Source organism: Juglans microcarpa x Juglans regia, chromosome 4D, assembly GCF_004785595.1.
Source record: "Juglans microcarpa x Juglans regia isolate MS1-56 chromosome 4D, Jm3101_v1.0, whole genome shotgun sequence".
NCBI classification, from domain to species: Eukaryota; Viridiplantae; Streptophyta; class Magnoliopsida; order Fagales; family Juglandaceae; genus Juglans; species Juglans microcarpa x Juglans regia.
In genome coordinates this window covers 34076193-34098837 of record NC_054600.1, presented here as the reverse complement: position 1 = coordinate 34098837, position 22645 = coordinate 34076193, and the positions used below count along the sequence as shown (strand labels likewise).

The 22645-nt window shown below is 36.8% G+C and overlaps 4 protein-coding genes across 5 annotated transcripts in view; all 4 read right to left on the bottom strand.

The window, feature by feature from the left end:
- Positions 1-368: 368 nt before the first annotated feature.
- Positions 369-3050, bottom strand: LOC121261317 (GTP-binding nuclear protein Ran1A-like). Its single transcript, XM_041163634.1, has 9 exons — positions 2915-3050; positions 2690-2759; positions 2420-2476; positions 2171-2288; positions 1622-1711; positions 1293-1472; positions 1098-1175; positions 647-874; positions 369-506 (listed from the first exon to the last, which is right to left on the bottom strand). Exons 1-8 carry the CDS (start codon positions 2915-2917, stop codon positions 790-792), a joined length of 681 nt encoding a protein of 226 aa, XP_041019568.1. The 5' UTR covers positions 2918-3050; the 3' UTR covers positions 369-506; positions 647-789.
- A 1295-nt stretch (positions 3051-4345) lies between these two features.
- On the bottom strand, positions 4346-7371 carry LOC121261318 (GTP-binding nuclear protein Ran-3-like). The gene is given in 9 exon segments (XM_041163635.1): positions 4346-4616; positions 4619-4653; positions 4827-4904; positions 4992-5171; positions 5278-5367; positions 6215-6332; positions 6514-6570; positions 6999-7068; positions 7207-7371. Coding segments are annotated over 9 exon segments (663 nt in total). The 5' UTR covers positions 7210-7371; the 3' UTR covers positions 4346-4584.
- A 1511-nt stretch (positions 7372-8882) lies between these two features.
- On the bottom strand, positions 8883-11958 carry LOC121261316. The gene is made up of 3 exons (XM_041163633.1): positions 11779-11958; positions 10359-10856; positions 8883-9655 (listed from the first exon to the last, which is right to left on the bottom strand). The coding sequence occupies exons 1-3, from the start codon at positions 11846-11848 to the stop codon at positions 9120-9122; spliced, it is 1104 nt and encodes a 367-aa protein (XP_041019567.1). The 5' UTR covers positions 11849-11958; the 3' UTR covers positions 8883-9119.
- Positions 11959-16163: 4205 nt separating this feature from the next.
- LOC121261319 (cytochrome b-c1 complex subunit 7-2, mitochondrial-like) overlaps positions 16164-22645 on the bottom strand; it is an 8597-nt gene continuing 2115 nt past the window's right edge. The window contains exons 3-4 of one of the 2 annotated variants that reach the window (XM_041163636.1): positions 17450-17497; positions 16164-16660 (exon numbers count right to left, since the gene is read on the bottom strand). In XM_041163636.1, the coding sequence (XP_041019570.1) occupies positions 16592-16660; positions 17450-17497 (117 nt within the window). In that variant the 3' untranslated portion in view covers positions 16164-16591. Of the gene's footprint in view, positions 16661-17449; positions 17498-17882; positions 18277-22645 lie in introns of those variants that run through there. The other variant, XM_041163637.1, reaches the window with a different exon arrangement.

Sequence of the window (22645 nt, the reverse complement as noted above, 5' to 3'; positions counted from 1 at the left end):
AAAGGTAAGCTGAAGAGGACTGCATAGAAGGATGACAATCTGACTGATACTGAAGATAACACATGCTATAATTGATAATTGTTCTAGAGATCTATGGACTGGTCAACGGAATTGTCTTGCAAAGATGACTTGGAATGGATAATTCCGGTCGCATTAGTTGGGATTATTATGGTCTTTTTAACGACAAATGATCTGCGTCGAACCTCTTTCCATTATTAGTAAGAGTGGGTGTTTGAATGATTCTAACTTGGGAATCTGAAGGGCAAAGTGTATCTAGACTATTATCCTGTATGGTGAACTAATGGTCTGTAAACTTTCTCTCGTGTTTTCATCATGTCTTGTAACATATATTGTTACATTGACCGTGCTTTGTCCAAAAATCTCATGGTTTTTCAAACCTAGAGATAAAAAGAGCGAAGCATGCTGTTCAGGGGAATCGAATCCTTTCACAAGGAAGAATTTGTAAAATGGAGCAATTCAATTGATATCACCTTCCTCAATATGACCTCGGTTCTCTAGCTACAAGGTAATAACTTGACAACAACACACAAGGATCGGGACTCCGAACATCTGTGCACATCAAACACCCACCCATGACCCACCAACACATCATCGGAGAGTACTAGAAAAGTAAACCCCATATGACCTGTGAACAAGGTCTGAGCTTAGAACCAAAAAAAAAAAAACTACAACAACCAACCTTAATCTACAGAGGATACCTAAACAATATTGCAAAGTAACCTGTCCAAACAACCTAAAACCAGCAAGACTATCGGTCTAACAAGCAACCTAAACAAAAAAGAGTGGCTCAGTAAAATCATCGTCTTCATCCGGAAGAGGCTGTGCAACTGCATAATTCAGCTCGGCTTCATGTCTGAACAATAATTCCACAATAATTTGTGTCAGCACGAGTTCACTGAGGGTTCATTAAACTGGCGGCAGAATACAATCTATTCATTGATGAGGGAACAAAGCTGCCTCAGTGTATAATATGATTGGAAGAATTGTCTCAAAAAATAAAGCTTCGGTGGTCAAAGTTCAAAGAGATCAGAAAGGAAAAGCTAACATGAATCAGGGAAAAAGGCATAATCACTTACTGTGCTTGTGCAGCCATGTCAATTTGAACTTCAGGAGGAGCGAGAGCAGGCGATTCAACAAAGTGTAGATCAAGATTTCTGCAGTTACCAGTTATTTAGTTAAACTATCTTCCCATATATCTGTCTGCAAGAGGCAGTAAAGAACCAAAACCGAAATGCAAAAATAAAAATGAAATGAATTCACGAGAACATTACCCTGCTAGCTTTCTGGTAAGATACAAGAAAGGTTTCTCGAAGTTGTAATTGCTCTTTGCAGAAATTTCATAATACTGCAGGTTTTTCTTTCTGTGAAAGGTAACCTGCTTTGCTTTGACCTGCCTGGTTTTGACATCGACCTTGTTACCACACAAAACTATGGGAATGTTGTCACAGACCCTGATAAAATAGCAACAAAGAACCCACTTAGAAGGGCGTTTTTGCTTAGTAAAAGAGAAACACGGAGAGTTAGACAGTAGTATACAATATAGGAAATAAGGGGAAACAGAAATTCAAAACAAGGAAAAGAAAAGGCATCACCAACTCACCTGCAAAGATCGCGGTGCCATGTTGGGACATTTTTGTATGTCAGGCGAGCAGTGACATCAAACATGATTATGGCACATTGTCCATGAATGCTGGAAAAAAAAAATGTCCCAGATGAAACTTAGATGCACATTGTCATGCACAATTCATAACATATTCACAACCACAAAAGTCCCAGATAAAACAGAGTCTCAATGAATCAATTCAAATCTTTGACAAAAATCGTATACCCAGAACTCTCTTATCAAACACAAAATGGCCAGATTGTTCTACCACAACGTCACATCAAGAAATTTGGTTTTGTTCAAATATACTCCATTGTTCTTTTACAAACTTAACGTGAATGTAAGTAAACAGAATCAGCAATAAGCACTAATTCCAAGTTCTCTCTCTACAGTATCAACAACTAAAGAACACAATGCCCCTGATATTTAAGTGTTGCAGCAAACTTGCGGAAAGATGTATCGGATCATCCAAGTTAACAATGCCAATATGATCCACGTACGCTGTAATCACTATAGTTTATTGTAAAACAGGGTAAAAATGCATACTAGTAACCATCTCTGAGTCCACCAAACTTCTCCTGGCCAGCAGTATCCCAACAGTCGAACCTGATCTTCCCGTAATTCGTGAAGAAATCCAGCGGATGAACTTCCACACCGATTGTGGCTGTAGATAGTGATGTTGAAGATTCCACAGGTTACATATTTATCATCAATTCTCGAGCGGGCGCACACACAAACAGAGTCCAAACAATCACAACAACGAATGTTAGAAAAATAGAAAGATAGAGTCCATACGCTCATATCTCTTCTCGAATTCTCCAGTAAGATGACGTTTGACAAACGTAGTCTTGCCTGTACAGAATAAAAAACGCTTCTTTTAGATTTAAGAGGAAGGGGGAGGTGGGGGGTAGGATAGCCGGGAGAGGTCATACGCCCCATTTTGGTTGCCAACAGCGCACAAAAGTGAATAAGAAACAGAATGGTCTTGAGAAACATATTAAGAGAACAACGGACAAGACAATATTCGGGAATTGAGAGAGAGAGAGAGAGAGAGAGATGGTGTACCAGTTCCACCATCACCGACGATCACGAGCTTAAAGGAAGGGTGAACCACGGGTTGCTGATTCGAAAGCGCCTAATAAATAGAACAATGTCACCATGACATGCAACTTATTTATATACATGAAGAAAACCGTAGCAAGTACGTAATTAATATTTATACACACAGATATGTATACATATATATATATATATGTCTATAGAGAGAGAGAGAGAGAGAGAGAGGGTCACCATTTATGGGGAAGGTGTACGGGTGGGAGAGATACAGATTGGCAGAGGGTTTTGGTTTGGTATTGACTATTGAATGATGAAGAGTGTGGTGGAGGCCGTGAAGTGTTTATATACATATTATATATGGGAAGGGATCGACTTCTGTTGGACGCAATTTTGTATGCCGTTAGATCCACTCTCCTCCGCTTAAATTCTAAGCTTAAATTTCAACCATACACGCCAACTCCAGCAGCCATCCATCCAGCTTCGTGTGTGAATATCGAGGAAATTAATCTCCATGCCATCAGAGCATCTATAATAGATAGGTTGGCCATCCAGATGAGCGTAAAAGATAATCCATGTGGACTTGAGAATCAACTTCCTTTTTTCTTTGGGCAGCATGCAAGCATGAAGTACGTGTCATGATCAATATTCCTGATCACTGTCTTACGCAAAGAATTAAGCCATCGGGAGGGTCCCAGTTTCGGACAAGAATATTTTAGTTTGCTCCCTCAGCTGGTACCTCTCGAACAAGAATTAAGAATATTGCAAAAAAACTAAAATATAAAGTTCCTTCTTATTATCATCCACCATATTACAGTCGATACAGTACAGTCCAAACAAGAACTGAACGTGGATATGGAAAAAGAATAAGATTTCACTCGTCCCAGCCATTATCATGGATACTATATTATGCAGATGATCACTAGAGCAAAACCCAGAATAGAAGAACATAGTGGAAGTACAGAAAGTTGAGAATATGGAAAAGGAAAAATGCTAGATCCTCCCTGAAAAGGACAAATGGAAAATCAACTGCAAAGTAATCAGTCATTGACTGATCATGAGGACATATCCACCATGCATGGATGGAAAAGATTCCAACAATTCCAACAACGTCGCGCTGCCAAGCAGAAGGTAGAGCTGCGATATTGGCGTGTTTTCTTGCATAAAAACTTGTATTAATAAAGTACAGTTTAAAGGTGACTCCATTAAAGTTTACAAGGCCATCAAAAAGACCGACAAGCCGAAGATTGAGACGCTAGGTTGACCACGTTGATGGATGACACCTCTCTGTGAAACCAATTCGTTAGGCTTGTAAGATGGGCCGAAGTCTTTGATCCCCCACAGTCACAGTCAGTGTCTTTGTAGTATGATTTTTTTTAAGAATGTGGAAATGTGAGATAATAAATAACAGTTGATGAGAAAAATTATTCTAAACGGAATACTTTTCATGTTACAATATACTTGAGAATATGAAAATCAATACCGAAAACCATTTTATTGTGACACGATATTACTTGTATATTACAATATACTGTATGTGTAATTTCGGGCGTATTGTCGCATTGGGAAATTGAAGGAAAATGTCTTGCATTCAATGAAACGACTTAAGGCAACTAGAAACTCTAAAAGGGGCCACGTAGGCCTCAAACTCGATTGAAGACAATCCTGAAAAATATGTAATTGCCAAGTGAATATATATAAATGTAGCGCCTAAAGGCATAAAAACCAAAACAAAGCAACACACTGGTACAGCTCCACGTCCTCAAGATTGTACAACCAAAAATATATTCTCGACCTTCACAAATGCCAGCAATTATGGGGTTGGGGGGTAAGGGAAAAGAAAATAAATGGCCGATGGACTTGCAAATCTTGGTAAGAAAGCCTGGCGACAAGAAGAATCACCCAATTTACTCAAAGGCGTCATCATCGTCATCTGGAAGGGCTGACTAGCAGCAGCAGCAAGCTCGGCCTCGTGCCTGTGAAAAAAAAATACGAAGTTTAACATCCAAACTAATTAGTGACAAATCTGACAATTACTTATATCACACTGATACCCAGAAAATACAGGAGCAGCGATGAGTGCCCCATTAGAGAGAGAGAGAGAGAGAGAGAGAGAGAGAGAGAATTCTAGTTATAAAAAAAGGCTTACTGTTGCTGTGCAGCCAAGTCAATTTGCACTTCTGGAGGAGCCAGGGCAGGAGTTTCGACAAAATGCAGATTAGGATCCCTAAAACAAGAAACATATTGCAGAATTAGCAGGAACACTGAAAGTAAATGGGAAAGTATACTCTGACAGGAACTAACAAGTATTTACCCTGCAAGTTTTCTGGCAAGGTATAAGAAGGGCTTCTCAAAGTTATAATTGCTCTTGGCCGATATCTCATAATACTGCAAATTCTTCTTCCGGTGGAAAGTAACCTGCTTTGCCTTCACCTGCCTGTTCTTCACATCAACCTTGTTTCCGCAAAGAACAATTGGGATGTTTTCACACACACTGAAAAATGACAACATAGGAAGTGCCAAAGTGGCCATGAATCCCAATGAAGCCTTGAAAAGGCATTAAAACTTAACAAGTGATCAGTCAGGATTTCTGGACAGACCGGCAAAGGTCGCGGTGCCATGTTGGAACATTCTTGTATGTCAACCGAGCAGTAACATCAAACATGATAATTGCACATTGCCCATGGATGCTGCACAATGAGAATGGTTTTTATACATAGGCAAAAGACGCTGAACATCAGACTACAGTGACATTTAGACAAAAAAATAAACGAGGGAAAAGAAACAAAAATAAATCCAGGGAGAGTCCTGATGGCAGAAAATTATCAAGAAAATTAATACTAATGCTGAAAACTTTTACCCCAATATATATGTGTGTGTGTGTATATAATGTTGTTCACATATAGCTTAGATAAACAACACCAAGTGTCGTACAAACATTCAGATGTTTAAAAGCTGCACATGAACTGTCAAACATCCAATTAACATAATGGTCACCACCAGACCAAGAGGAAAACTACAGCTGAACAGATTTCAACAATTCTTAAAAGTTCAGATTAATATCAGGGGGAAAACATCGGAATCACTGAAGAATGTAATCAGAGAAATCGCAACCAGCAAGTAGGTTGAAATTGCAAACATATCCAAGGGCATAAAAACAGGAATATTATCCTTATGCCTAATTACGTATTTTAATAAACTTCTTACTTATAGAAAAAGAAAACAGAATTATTATCCTTAAGTCGTAAATCATGCCTAAAACCACAATGGAAGTTATTATTTCTTGAATCATAAAACAAAACAACTTGGTATTTTGCAGATCTCAAGAACACAAGAAAGTTCAAACAACTATTATTATGAAACAAGTGTTTTATATGAAACGGCTATTATATAGGAATCACAAGTAATAGCTATTGCCTACAAGCATTAAACGATTTAAAGATGACAGTGGTACCCAATAAATACATCTCACCTATGCAAAATACAAAGTTGGATATAAAGAATCTTGCCCAAAAACTCATTATACAGAATACTCACTAATAACCATCTCTAAGGCCGCCGAACTTCTCTTGCCCGGCCGTGTCCCAACAGTAGAAACGAATTTTCCCACAGTTGGTGAAAAAGTCCAATGGATGGACTTCCACACCAATGGTCGCTGTCCACCAAAATGAAAGATCAACCCCCACAAAACAACGAAGTTCAAGCTTTTTTTTAAGCTACGTTTAGCATCTTACAGGAAAAAACAAGAACTTAACTTTGCATTAAAGCAAGGTTTTGATACTTCTAAAATACAAAGGAAACAGACCAAAATATGAAAACGAATTCATGAAACTCACGTTCATATTTCTTCTCAAACTCCCCAGTGAGATGCCTTTTCACAAACGTTGTTTTTCCTGCATTATTTAAACATTAGGAATTTAATAAGCAAAATCGAGAGTAATAAAATCCAAATGCTTTAACAACCCAGTGTGAGTTCTGAAATAGTTACAAAATTCAAGGCAATTAATTTATCACACGGAAAGCCAACTGTACAAAAATGGAAATGGCAAAGAATACCACTCACTCTTAAAAGAACGAGGAATGGTTATTAGTTTGATAAGAAAATCATCAAGAGTGCGAAAAGTTCTCTTCTTTCTCTTGGTTTCACCCTAAAGATCTTTTCTTACGAGTATTTTCAATTGAAACCCTATAAATAAGGAGGCCTTGTAACCAAGACCAGCACGGATTAGTTGTATTAGATATTTTTATTTTCCTGTCCTAAATTTTCCCTACAACCACACAGATCTTGAAGGAAAAATACTCTATTAAAGAAAAAGATTACCGGTTCCACCATCGCCAACAATCACAAGCTTGAAGCTCGGATAATCTACGGTCTGTTGATTCGGCAAAGCCTGAAAGACGAAAGCAACAAATCAAATGCCACGAAAAATCAGAATAAGAAATGGAAAACGGCTAAAACATGTCATGAAGTCGAAGATCAAGCAAAAGAAAGGAATATTCTGGGAGGAAATACGAGAGTAAAGCTATACCATTTGTTCGTCTTTCAGATGTAAGTCCCTGTCTGTTGCGCGGAGAGAAAGAGAGAGAGAGAGAGGGGGAGCGGGCGTCTGGGATTTTTGAGGGTTTTATATAGAGGAGGGAGGAGCTGGCGGAGAGGCCCTAACGCTTGCTTTCCAGGTTAGCTTCAGGCTGACGCAGCTGTCTGGGCCGTCCGATTAGTCCTGGAGTAATGAAGTCTACGTGTGGCCGACCAATTGAGGTTGTTCTCTCTCGACCCGTTAGTCTAATCCTGTGGGCTGAAAACCTGGACCTGGGCATCCACCTAATATTTTGAATACTGTCTGAACTTCGTATCGATCAAGATATTAGAACGAAATATTTCGATATCGATATCGTTTCGAGATAGAGTTTCAGAATAACGTTTCGAGATAGTCGATCTATAAATAAATTATATATATAAATATATATAAAAATTATATTCTAAAATAATAGTCTATATATAAATAAATTATATACAAATACATATATATATAAATTATAAATAGTCTAGTCTGAATTGAGGGTTAAAAAATAAGATTGTAGTTTAAAAAAACGAAAAAAAAAAAAATACACAGGCCGAAATATAGGCTGGTACCGGCCGAAATTGAGACCGGTACGGCCGGTATTTTGGCCGGTACGGAACATATATAGTACTTGTACTGGCCGGACGGCCGAAACGAAAAATTTCGACCGTACCGGCCGGTACGGTACGAAATTTAAAATTTTGCATCCACCTCGTCTCTCTCTCTCCACTTTTTCATCTTGACTCTCGGATCTCATTTACTTTCACAAAATTTCTTATTTTATCTTATCAAATCATTATAATTTTTTAAATTCTTACGTAAAATAAAATAAATAATTTAATTTTTTCAAATTTTAAAATAAAAATAATCTAAAAAATATATATTCTAACAATATTTTATTCAATTTTCAATTTTTATCTTGATTCATCTCACTTCATATTATCCACGAAAACAAACGAGACATTTATGTTATCTTCATTTTTGTTTAAGGTACGGTTTAAATAGTGAGATGAGATGATTTTAGATAAAAGTTTAAAGTTGAATAAAATATTATTAAAATATTTTTTTTATATTATTTTTATTTTGAAATTTGAAAATGTTGAATTATTTAATATATTTGTGTAGAAATTTGAAAAATTTGTAAATTTGTAATGATGAGATGCGATACTCACAATCCAAACGGGGCATAAATCAATAAGAAAAATATTTTAGTTATTAAGAGAATTTATAAAAATAAATTTACAAACTAAAGTGAGTTAATGTGATACGTCAGATTATAAAATTATTTTTATTGTAAAAATAATCTAACATATCACAAGAAATCATGTTAATTTCTGAGTTTATTTTTGTAGAAATATTTTGTAAACTTTCTTTATATTTGTAACACTTCTCATCAAAATATCGTATTTTAAGTAATTTTTTATAATTAATTTAAAGTCACTTAAAATTAATTATAAAACTCGAACGTGATTTATATAATAAAAAGCACTATTGCTCCAATTTATATATTTTACAGGTTGTGGGAAGATCAATCCATGAATACCATAAGATATATAAGGATAAAACAAAGAGCTCCAAAAAGTTCATTCTTATACCTTCAAGATATATCATGAATATGTGACATCCATGTTTTTCATCAAATATATCATGAATATGTAATATCCATTTTACTCATTTATTCTGTTAAAGTACATGATCATGCCCAATATATCATCAAACTACTATATTCTATCCTTACAAATCATGTATACATATATATATATATATATTTTTTTTTATTTTCGAATTATACTCTTAAAAAACCCATAATGCTTCCTTACAAACAAAATTACTCGTAGTATTGACCACAAAGATCCCAAATATACGTGTTAACATTGGCCTCACATACGCCTTGGATTACGAACACTCAACAGCTTAACATCATCGAGAACAGGGCCGCACAGTGAAGAAAAGTCATCACTTCTCATGGTGTAAAATGTGCTGAGGAACATTATACGAGTTCGTGGAGAAGCAGCCACAAACTTGAGCACAGCACGCTTGTATCCACCTTTGCCCTTGGATTCGTAAGGAACTTTTACGGTGTCCTTGCCGGCAAATGCCTCGACGATCATGGACCCTTCACAGGAGTTGCTGGCGTCGCCCACAGCAAAAGAGAGAACGTAGGTCTTTCCTGGGATGGTCCTGACTACTTGTGCGATGGCGCTTTCTTTTCCAGCGACAAGTTCTACGGCTCGTTTGCCTTGTGGCACCGAGAAGTGGTCCGAGTCAATGTATTTGACGGCTTTGAGAGACTCCACCATCCAACCTGGCAGTGGAGAGTGGTCATCCTCGATGTTAGGTGGGATCAGGACTCCCCAGGACGTGTTGGGGAATACATACGGTCCTTCTTCGAAATCCGGATTCTTCAGTAAGTTTTCTACACAATCACAATAGTCCAAATAAGCTTGTCGGCTATCAAAAGATTAGTATAACGTTATAATTTGAACAGAACCATGTGAAAGTTTTGATATTAATATTTAAATGGCCGAAAATAAAAGTGACTGACATTTGAACCACCAATGAATCTGTGTTTATGGCATACAAAGTTCAGGGGACGGGAATAAATGACATGCTACAGATCTAATATGTTGTATAGGAATGTCTATCTAATAGAACAGCCAGTTGGGGCTGTAAATTAATGTTAGGTAGATTTGCGCGCAGACTCTCATTAACTCGATGTTCTGAAAGGTTCAAGTTGCTGCAAGCTGCCACCACTCGGACAGTGATGGCCACGAACGTCTGAATTCGCCGTATCCATATATATAAAGTGCCTAAACCATTGAGCCCAAATGCCTGATTCCACTATCTTGTGGCAAAAGTTGCAAACAGATACGAGGAGCACCTGCTGGCTGCTACCTACTTCCAGCGGGTAAAGCGAACGACAGAAAAAAAGTGGTCCTTTAGGCTATAGCTGCTATGGGACCTTAATCATGGATGTCCATAAAGCCCAAACCAGAGGCTCATAAATTTTCATGCAAGATCCCATAGAAGGAAATATCAAAGTCAGGGTAGCCATGCATGCATGTGAGTGGATGTGGGCGCGAAATATGATCATCATGTCAATGTTAGAAAGAACTCACTGTTGGTTAGTCTAGGAGGGTATAAGGCTTTAATTGCAATCGAATCAATAAGAGGGCCACATGCAGGATCCTCCTCCACTCCCGGATTATGAATCACGATGGCCGCAACATCGCTTTCGGCTTGGAATGCCCACGCATACGAGTCCCACCCATTACTGCTATACAGAGTTTGCATTGGCAGCACGCCCCAATCTGGTGCCACCGACACGTTTAGCCGCTCCTCTTGAGCGCAGGTGCGGGCTGCGCTGAACGTGAGCGAATAGTACATTCCCTTGATCACTTTCATGCTTTGCTTGATCGACGCCTCGTTCCCAAGCCTCACCGCAAAGGCTCCCTCTGGCACCACCAGCAACATGTCCCCTTGCTTTTGGCCCGATTTTATGTACTCCACGAACCCTGAAACTTCCCACTCTGGTATGGCATGCCGCCCCTTCACCACCGTTCCGTTCATGTCAGCGGGTTTTGGGCCATACTCGAAGTTCCCATTTGGTAATAATCCTGCATAGGAAAACAAAAAAGGGAGTTCATTCGAACTATGTCAGTTGCAGCATGCTTAAGGTATTCGAATAATGAAAGGTGCAAAAGCATAGCCTACATTAGCTTGACCGAAAACAGAGGAGGTAATTTTCGAGTTTATTTCAACCTGAGCATCAATTTATGTTCGAATGAAAACTGTAAATTCAACGTCACTTCTGACAAAATATAACAATCCACCGTCATGGGAATCCTGCAAAGCAGGGTAAACAGTGGTCCCATGCACAGAGGGCTTAAATCACAACCTTTGGAACACATTACTCCTACAGCAAGTCGGCTACTGACAAAAATAAAAATAAAAAACCACTCATGAAAGGATTGCTTAATTTCCTAGATGTCAGAAGTTTCAGAACCGAAAATATATTTTCCGTCAACTCAAACCGATGACCAACCGGGAAAGGTAGTAGTCAGTTGATTATTGGAGAGTAAAGTGAAGTGACTTGGTCACTTTACAAGTCTGTCTGAAACACTTTGCAGCTTACTGCTCACTTGAAATCTCAAGTTTCACCCTAACCATGCGCCATGAAAAAACTTCAAATACTCGAAACTTTCCACATCTATGTCGACCTTGATCACGGCTTAATTCAAATTAGCTATATATATATATAGGATGAACCTGACTGAAGCAATTAATCATGCAAACCACAGTACTGTGGACTAGTTTGTAGCTGGAAAGAACTAAGAAAACCAGTGAAATCTCAAATCACAACCATGCATCTAATCCTTTGAAAAAGCAAGATGGCCCAACATGATATCATACTTTGTAAGCCAGTTTCTTTTGAAAGAAGCAGATGTAGCATCATGTATGTATTATACATGCATGTAGTACTGTACGTAAATTAACATACTGATATGTGTGTATGCAATTGAATTAATTAGTCAGTACCGTCGGTGAGGGATGAGGCGATGTGGCAGGTGGCGCACAATAGCACCGACAGAAAGGCGATCCCATGCATAGTGAAGGAGCTCTGTGCAATTTTTGGAGAGGCGATGAATGAGATATTGATGTAGAACGCATTGAGCAAAGGAAGTGAGCCATGCCTTATATGCAAGACAAGCTAGCAAGAAGCCCTCGGATTTCTACGAAACATCTGTTTTGCCATTAGTAATAGTAATATGACTAAGATGGAGACGTCTTCTAGCGGTAGGTTGAAGACAGAAAGGTGTTCGAACTTCGAAGTCACATGGGTTTTCACTTTTCCTCCCCCAAAGCAGATATGCAAGCCACCCTCGAGTCCTCGACACCGCCTTTTGCTTTGCCTACTTTTTGCTCGGGTACGTAGTTACGGGTCATTTGGGTCATAATCGTGCATTAAAGGCTATATAAAGAAGATCTTCATATTATTCTAAGGATTAATTATACCAAACAAGAAGAATCAATAAAAATTAAATGCATGTGCGTTTTGGATTCCCGAGTCCCGATATAATTAATTACAAAGATTAGAACGTTAGTTCCCTAAACTTGGCAGAGTTGTCAATCCTGCCAACTAACCGGCTTACAAGTTGGTTGTTTTATTATTGAGTAATCATTTGTGACAAGTTCTATACAATAAGATGTTTCACATTCCTCCGTATTATTTAAAAATATATGATTTTATTTTTTTATTCTCATATTTTATATTAAAAATAAAAAAATAAATTCACATATTTTTAAGTAGTGTGTAAGAATATGGGGCGTATATTTAAAATTTTTCTTTTCTTTTTATAAAAAAAAGTAGATTAAAAGATGTAAAAATGTTTATTATTATTTTAGTAAGATTTATTTTTGAATAAAGGACTTAAATTTATCTATTTGTGGTTTATACATACCATTAATACTCTTTAATATTTCTTTGGATTTTGGTGCAGCTGATCTAATAAAGTTGGTTTGAGCTGTGTGATATATATATATATATATATATATATATTTCATATATAAATAACGTCATAGTCTATCTAGATTATTAAGTATGTTGGCCGGACATGGGTTTGGACTAATTTCCATGAACTTGCTCTATCCAAGGTATATCATATATGAATATCCATTCTTCTGTCAGTCTACCTCATGTGCCAAAATCCAGATTTCATTGTTCGATGAAACATGTCACTCTTACTTTGTCGTGTCATCCTATACACCATAAAAAAAAAAAAAAAACAATAAAAAAATATATATATACGCACTACCTACATACGCAGAACTAAATGCCGAAATCTCCCTTGTTTTAATTCTCATAAAAAAAATTATAACTTTTCAACTAAATCTTCTTGGTCCATCATCACCTAATTTGTCGTTGTCATATATATCATTCAATCCTACAGTCGTTTGAACTATATATACATATACATATCGAAATTAACATATATATATATATAAAATAATTATTTTCATCAGTCATTATTTGCTATATTACATCTCACCCCTAAAAAAAAAAAAACTGTTAAACATGAAATGTGGAGACGAATAGTGACTGATATATAGAAAAACTTATATATATATAAATAATAAGATCTGCCGACTTCAAGATAATGCATGCATTCGTTCGAAAAAGGATAATAAAAAGGTCATGGGGCAGAGGCACTGAGCCAAGCATCATGATCCCAAATTTGAACTCCAAGCCAAGCTTGATGATGAATGATGAATCACATCATACTTAGTAAAAATAGTAATAGTACAGCACATATAATTTTGAATGAACGCAGATGGATCAAGTGTACATGCATGTTCCGCAATTAGTGAAACCCTGATCCAAAGCTAGCTGGCTGCATCGATCATGGGGAAACTTTAACTAAAAAACAAAAAATGAAAGATGAAAAACCTCCAAGAAACATATCACGGGGAAAGTGGGCCAGGCACTGAGGAGGGTGGGGTTCAGAAATATGGCCCACAGATAGATCATAGGGGAGACAGGGGGAGGGATAACGAAAATCGAAGCTGACCTAATCTCATGGTTATAGCACGCACAATGGTCGTGGCCTGCCTGCTTCTGGGCTTGCACCGTAAAAGACGCATGTGGGCCTGCAACCTCTTGATCTCAAATCATTAAATAATACAGCATCGGGAGGGGGCCGACTCTCCGATCGCCTCCATGTGGACGCCCCAACTTCGGCCGGATATCGGGGGACCTTCCTCTTTTTGTATCTCTCTATCTCTCTCTCTCTCTCTCTCTAATATATATATATATATATATATTTTTATTTTTTTTTTCTCTGACTCTCTAAGATATAGTATACATATACGTGTATATTGGCTTAAATTTACTCTCTTCTCCTTCTTAGATTTTATTTTCTTTATTTTTTTATTACTTATTTTTGTTTTATTTTAGTAAAAATCCATATTCGGTAGTTCAAGGCTTATATTCTTGTCGGCTGGTATGCATATATGTCAGATTCCTATAAATAATAATTAGTACGCGTATTGAATCAATAAGCAAGCCCATGATAAATGGCAGTTGGATGGATCCGATGAGCATTGGTTGGTCCTACGTACGTTAATCGAAACAGACTGATATTGTGAACTGAAGAAGAAAAATGATAAATATATATCACTTTTTATAATACTTTACATAATATTATTTTAAAATAAATTTTCTTTTTGTAAAATACTTTATAAAATTAACATTATTTTATAAAAATTTTATTATTCTATAACATGTATTATAAAATATGTTGTAACATGTATTGTGTGATATGATTACTCGTTGAGAAATGAGGACGTCAATTTGGCCTTTTGAGAGCATTTTCATTGGTGTACTAGTTAAATCTATCTTCAAAATTTAACTAATATTATATTTTTTTATATTTGTCTATTCTATTTAAATTCAATCTTCACATTAGATTATTCATTCACTCTCCATATAATAATAAAATATTATTAATTTCATAATTTTTTTATTTAATTTATTTTTATCACATTTTGTAGTTCTACCAATTAACCAATTAAATGTTAATAATAATTATATTCTAATTAAATTAATATTAAAAAATCATATTTTCAAGAGTCATTTAATGCTAATTATAAAAAATATTTGATTAAGCTCATCTAAATTTCTATCTAAATTTCTTAATTACAAACTAAATAGTATTTTTGTTTAGAGTAAGAAATTAGTATTTTAATGTTTGATAAACCAACAGTAGTCTTCTATCTTTGACCAAGCACTGTAGCTGAAATCTAAACTATTTTAGATATGCCCAACCCAATGTGAGGTATTTTTGGAACAGATTATCCAAAATTTGGCTATCATTCTCATTTGGCCAAGTCAATGAGATGCTTTGAGTCAGCTGAATAATTTTTTGAAAGTGTAATTAATTAATTTCTAATAGAGACAAGTATCAGGGTATCGTTTAATTTATTATGACATTAACTAAATTAAGAGCTCAAATACTATTAGGCTGATCCAATAAAGATGCATTAACTAGTCTATGAAGAAGAACTTTGCTAACGAAAAAAATAGTGATACTAGTTCAAGTAGCGAATCGCCAAGCAAGGGGATGTTGCAACTTGCATTGTCCTTAGCTTCGAAAGTTCCTTTAGGCTTGTGTTGCAGATAAAGTCTGGACCTCAGCAAAACTCCATACCCCTCTCTCTCTCTCCTTTTTTTTTTTTTTTTCTTTTGCCCCTTCATGAGCTACTAGTCTTTCTCCCTAAATCAATGAGGTTGATCTTATTCTGATTACGCCAATCTATTCAATTCCACTGCACTAGTCCTTGGATCACCATTGTTTTAGCCACAACCACAACCAAATCATTCCCAGAACGAGCACTCTTGTCCACTACTTCTTCTTCTTCCTTTTTTTTTTTCTTTTTTTCTTTTTTTTTTTTTAACTAAAGAAAATTTGAGATTGCAAATAAAACAGCAAGGACTTTCAATCACTTAAAAGGTTGGTGCTCGTACAAAATGGACAACCAAATACATTTGCAGATGCACACATTTATAGAAACATAGCATTGCATGATTGAGGGAGAAGCTTGTGGACATGAATTTGTTTGGTGGATAAGAACTTCGAATAATTGCACCTGACTGTCAAAAGATTGATATATATATATATATATATATATATATATGCGTTTATGTATGTATTTATGTATTTATATGGTAGCTAGTATTCAATTTCACACAGCTGCTATCTAGTGGCAACCGACAAGCATTTATTGAGCTGACACATCCGAATTTTGCTAAAAACTCGGGCGTATCTGATAGCAACCCCAAATTCCAGACTATGAATGAGTTGGTTAATGTGTTACATCAAATGTATAAACAGAACTAGAATAGATCGATCAAGACTCGAGCTCAATGACTGAAAATTTTTCCCCACAGAGAGAGAGAGAGAGAGAGAGAGATTCGTATATTATCGGACATTTCTTCCCCCTTGTTAACATGCCTATAGACGGTGAACATCAAAACTGGAAACCCTATGATCTGGATCAACATCCTTGCATAAATAAATAGAAGGCACCCATTTTACAATCGAAACAGGTTTATTGTATTTTCATCAACAAAATAAGCAGTGTTATACTCAATTATGGAGATGAAAGGCCAGCCAGTACATGAGAATGAACAATTGATGCCATCCAAATACCAAAATTTTGGAAATCCAATTCTGAAGCAGGGATGTGGACCATCTCCCATTCCCACTACAAAACGAATTTACCTCCAGTACCAACGTAATATCATAAAGACTTCTACTCTGGTCAAGCATACTGCTATGAGGAACCAAGATGCTCAGGGAATGGAACGCTGATAGAGAGGTAAAGCTCCCAAAGCTTCACGTTCAGTCTTCTCTCTTTTCACCTGCAAAACATAAAGCAAGTCATTTGATCATATATTTCAACCTTATTCATTGCTTTTTGAAATGTTTGATGTCATGGTTAGATATCTTGACTGGAAGATTCTGTTTGATTCCACCCAAACCATTTGATTGTTTTGTTCACTTAATAAGAAATTCTTGAAGAAGTCATCTTTCTTGGTAATCTACACAATTTTTTTTTTACCTGAGCTTTTGGAGGACGAACTTTATAAGCTTTACCGGTATTTGTTTTAATGATGTGGCACCTTACCAAGGCAAGGGCCTTCAGACCCACCCACCCTTTGAACACTAAACTGAACCTAACAGGTGACTTTATATCAGTAAATTTGAAAATACGGTAATTACCAAGAACTTCATCCCATACTGTCCACCAATTCATTCGTAGGGAAATGTGCCATCATAATGAGTTATGGACATCCTATGCATATTTGATCCAATACCTTGTTCGATTTTCCATTCAAATAAAGAAAACATAGCCTAGACCTAGACAAACATGCATCAAAAGAAAGAAGTAGATGCTCTGAACACATGCGAGAAAGAACATGCCAAAGTCAATAATGGCAGTCCCATTAAGGTTATAGATATTTTGGAAGCCTTTCTTCTTACTTTCTTGATCAGTAAGGTTCAAACCTGTCCCCATCTCCATTTGTTAGCAATACAACAAGAATCATGAGATAAGGATGTTAGGGATAATCCCAGCAAAAGAGGGTGACATGATCAGCAAAGCATGTAAGTTCCATAAATGTCATTTCATATTTTTCAACTCCACTTACAAGGGCTAGCATCTCTTGAAGGTAGCTCCTGAATGGCGTTTGCATTGTCTGCACAAGAGTAAAAACAGCAATAAAGGCATATCGAAATTGATACCATAATTAAAACTTAAAATATATTGCTTAAAGAATGAAAGATGCACATCCGAAAGCCTCACGAGAAGGCTTATGACACGTATCCCTTTATGCCTTTCCAGAAACAAAGTTGAAGAGTATGGGGACACAATTACTGAATACTTGTGTGACCTAATTTTTCATCAAAACGATATAGTTCATGAAACCCAAAAACAGTACAAAGTAGTCAAGAAAAAAAAAAAACTTAAGCAACAACTATTAGTGCTATTAACCAATACGCATTTACCCATGTCTCAACCTGTAAAAGACATTTTTCCCCCAGGAATAAACCAAGTCTTCATACCAGAAAGCTTGTTTTGAGAACCTTTAGCACAAATAAAATTCCCATTAGAAAATCCAAGTGATTTTAGACACAAAAATAAAATAAAATAAAAAGGACGGAGATTGTTATGTGTACTTAGAAGAAGAGATGAAGAGAGGAGTCTGGAAATGAGTTAGCCATCGACTGAATGGTTAGTGCAGCAGTTAGCAGTTAGTTATGCACGTGGTGGCACATGTCATTAAGCAGTGTATAAGTACATCTGTAGCCTTAGTTAGTTGATTGAATGTACTAGAATACCCTTTCCTTTCTAACTGACTTAACTTCTGGATTGTGTATAAAAAGGGATGTATTTCTGATGTAATGCATTGAAGAAAGTTAATAAGAGTGATTTCTTGGAGGAACTGATCCCTCGAAGATCAGAGTTTGAGTGCATTTCTGAGTGAATTGTTACAATTGGTACCAGAACAGTTCGAAAATCTGGGAGATTTTTTTTTTTTCCTTCTGATGGCAGAAGGAACTCGTTTCAAAGAGTTGGAGAATATGGTAGTGGGGTTACAACAACATCAAGAACAAGAAGGAAAAAATTTGAAGACTATCAAGGAGCATTAGAGGTATTGAATTCCAAGATAGATGTTTTACTAGAAGCTGTTAATGTGGAAGAATGGGTCATCAGCATTTGGGTGGCAGATAAGAAGAGGTGAATTCTGAGCAGATGGGTGTATCAAGAGGTATGCAATTTCACTCAATTAAACTAGACTTTCCAAGATTTGATGGGACTAATCCAACGGGATGGATTTATAAAGTGAATCACTATTTTGCTCTGTACCCTATGCCGGATGGGCAAAAGATTTTAATGTCATCATTTTACATGGAGAGTAGTGCTTTAATTTGGTTTCAAGATGCTGAAGAAACAAGAATTTTTTATTCTTGGAGTTCTTTTATTGAGGCTTTGCAGTTGAGGTTTGGGAATTCATCCTCTGATGATCCCATGGAAGCCCTTACTCGACTTAAACAAAGCACTATAGTAGCTGTATATAAAACTCAATTTGAGATGATATCCAATAGGTTGAAAGGATTATCTGATAACTATAAATTGAGTATGTTCTTGAGTGGATTAAAAGATGAAATAAGGCTGCCCGTGAGGATGCTACATCCTCAGAACCTTAATTCTGCCTTTGGCCTTGCCAAGATTCAAGAGGAGTACATTCTTAGTGCTCGTGGAGGAAATAAGGGGGGAAGTTATCAAGCTTCTTAGGTACCATTTCCTATAGGAGTGAATGGATTTGACAACAATGTGGGAAGAAAGGAGAACACTATTGTAGGGAGAGCTAGTAATTTTAAGGCTTCCTTACATGTGCAGAAAGTGAGTCCAGCTGAGATGAAAGAAAGAAGAGAAAAGGGTTTGTGCTATTTTTGTGATGAGAAATGGAACCCTATTCACAAGTGTAAGAGGGCCAGAATTTTTGTGACGGAAGGGATGGAATTATTTGGAGGAGATGAGGTGCAAGGTTGTGAGTTTATAGAAGATGTTGATAGTATTGATATTTTACCAGCACAGTGTGAAGTTCCTGAGATATCTCTGCATGCTATTGCAGGATCTTTAAGCCCAAGAACCATGATAATTCATGGCAAAGTTCAAAAACTTTTTTGTGATCATTCTAGTGGACACAAGCAGTACATATAATTTCCTTGATCCCATGGTTGCTAGGAAAGGGGGGTTAGAAGTTGATTCTGAAAAACAAATTAAAGTGCGAGTGGCAAATGGAGAAAGATTGAGAAGTGAGGGAATGATAGAGAAGCTACAGTTTCATATGCAAGGAAACCAGTTCAGTACTAATTTTTTCCTGTTACCTCTTGGGGGCTGTGATGTGGTGGTAGGGATGCAGTGGTTAAGAACTTTAGGTCTTGTGTTATGGGACTTTAATGACCTTACTATATCCTTTGAGCAGAAAGTCAGTGACAATTAGAGGGATGAATGCTCCTAAATCAGAATTAGTAGAAGATGTGCATATTTGCCAACTGACTTCAATTGAGAGGAAGGGCATGTTTTTACAATTAATACAGCAGCAGCAGACTAGTAGTGCAGAAGAAGTTGATGATGAAATTGAAAAGATTTTGAGAAGGTTTTCTGTAGTTTTTAAGGAGCCTAAAGGCTTGCCACCCAAGAGAAGCCATGACGACAAAATTAACCTAAAAAAGGCCTCTTTATGTTAGGCCATATAGGTATCTCTTTGTACAAAAAACTGAGATTGAAAAAATAGTTAAGGAATTGTTGGAGGTAGGAGTAATAAGGTGTAGCCAATCTCCTTTTTCCTCACCTACCACCCTAGTCAGAAAAGATGATGGTTCTTGGCGTATGTGCATTGATTACAGAGCTTTGAATAGGGAAACTGTTAAAGACAAGTTTCCTATTCCTGTGGTGGATGAGCTCCTTGATAAGTTGTGTGGGGCTACCATTTTTTCCGAGCTAGATCTCAGGTCTGGTTATCATCAAATTCGAGTGAGGGAGTCTGATATTGAGAAGACATCATTTAGAACCCATCAAGGCCATTATGAGTTTTTGGTTATGCTTTTTGGCTTAACCAATGCTCCTGCTACCTTTCAGTCATTGATGAATGAGGTATTCCAGCCATTTTTAAGAGAATTTGTTATAGTTTTCTTTGATGATATCTTGGTATACAGTAAGAGTAAAGAGGATCATTTGCAGCGTTTGACTTTGGTGTTGGATGTTTTAGCAAAACATACATTGTTTGCTAAAAGAAGTAAATGCAGATTTGGTTGTAAATAAATTGATTATCTTGAACATTTAGTGTCTACTGAGGGAGTGCAGATTGATCCATCCAAGATCAAGGCCATGGTTGAGTGGCCTTTGCCCAAGTCCATTAAATCCTTGAGGGAGTTCCTTGGATTGACTGGGTATTATCGAAAATTTGTAAGGGATTATGAATTCATTGCTGCTCCTCTTACTGATTTGCTCAAGAAGGATGCTTTTCACTGGGGACATTCAGCTACACAAGCATTTGAGGCATTGAAGCAGGCTGTTTCTCAACCACCTATTTCAACATTACTTGACTTTACTAAATCATTTTTGATTGAGTGTGATGCATTAGGTAAAGGAGTTGGAGTTGTGTTGATGCATAATGGAAGACCTTTGGCTTTCCTTAGTAAACCTTTGAAAGACAAAGCTTTGGATTTAAGAGCCTATGAAAAAGAATTTTTGGCATTGGTATTGGCTGTAAAGAAGTGGAGGCCTTATCTCTTGGGAACTACATTTGTAATCAGGACTGACTAACAAAAATAATTTTTGTTGGAGTAGAAGATAGGGACACCATCATAGCAGAAATGACTCAACAAGTTAATGGGTTATGACTTTACTATTGAGTATAGATGAGGCAGAGAAAATGTGGATGCATATGCTCTTTCAAGAAGGGATGAGATGGTTGAGAGTGAGGCAGTGTTATCTGCTATTACAGTCCTAGATCTAATGTGGCTACAGTAGCTGAAAGATTCATACTTGCAAGATGAGGAGATTTCTGGAATTTGCATGAAGTTACAACAAGGAGAGCTGCTGAATTAAGCCTTTACAGTGAAGAATGGATTGTTATTAAAAAAATGGAGGTTATTTCTATCAGCTAAATCCCCTTTGAAGCAGCAGATTCTGCAATTCATACATAGCAGTGCTTTTGGAGGGCATTCAGGATACCAGAAGTCTCTACAGAGGGCCAAAGTAGATTTTATTTGGGCTGGAATAATGAGGGACATAAAGAAGTATATTAAAGAATGTGAAGTATGCCAAAAATGTAAAGTGGAGAATTTGCTACTAGAAGGGTTGTTACAACCATTGCCTATTCCTGTGAGGTCATAGAGTGATATCTCTATGGACTTTATTAATGCTCTTCCTAATTCAAGAGGATTTACTGTAATTTTGGTGGTAGTTGATAGATTTATGAAATATGCTCACTTTTTACCCTTGTCTCATTCTTATAATGCAGCCTCAGTAGCCAAGCTTTTTCTTTCACAAGTTTTTAAGTTGCACGGAATACCTGCAACAATTGTGACTGATCAAGATACTGCTTTCACCAGTGGTTTTTGGAATGAGCTTTTTAGGATGCATGCCACAAAATTAATTTTAGTTCTACTTACCATCCTCAATCAGATGGGCAGACTGAAATTGTGAATAAGTGCGTGCTGCAGTATTTGAGGTGCTTTGTTTCTGACAGACCTAAGCAGTAGAGCCATTGGTTGCCTTGGGCAGAATGGTGGTACAATACGTCTGTACATTCAGCAATTAAGATCACACCATTTGAGGCCTTGTATGGTGTGACCCCTCCTACCTTGTTGTAGTATGTAGCTGTCACAACTCAGAATGAGGCAGTGGATTCTGAGTTGAGATCGAGAGAAGAAATTCTGTCATTATTGAGGAAGAATTTGGTGGCAGCACATGCTAACATGAAGCAACAATATGATAAGAAACATGTTCACATGCAGTTTCAAGTTGGTGATATGGTTTACTTGGAATTGCAGAAGTATAAACAGCATATTGTGGGAGCTATTGTGAATCTGAGTTGAGATCGAGAGAAGAAATTCTGTCATTATTGAGGAAGAATTTGGTGGCAGCACATGCTAACATGAAGCAACAATATGATAAGAAACATGTTCACATGCAGTTTCAAGTTGGTGATATGGTTTACTTGGAATTGCAGAAGTATAAACAGCATATTGTGGGAGCTATTGTGAATCCCAAGTTAGCAACAAGGTATTGTGGTCCCTTTAAGGTGCTGGAATGTATTGGGATAGTAGCA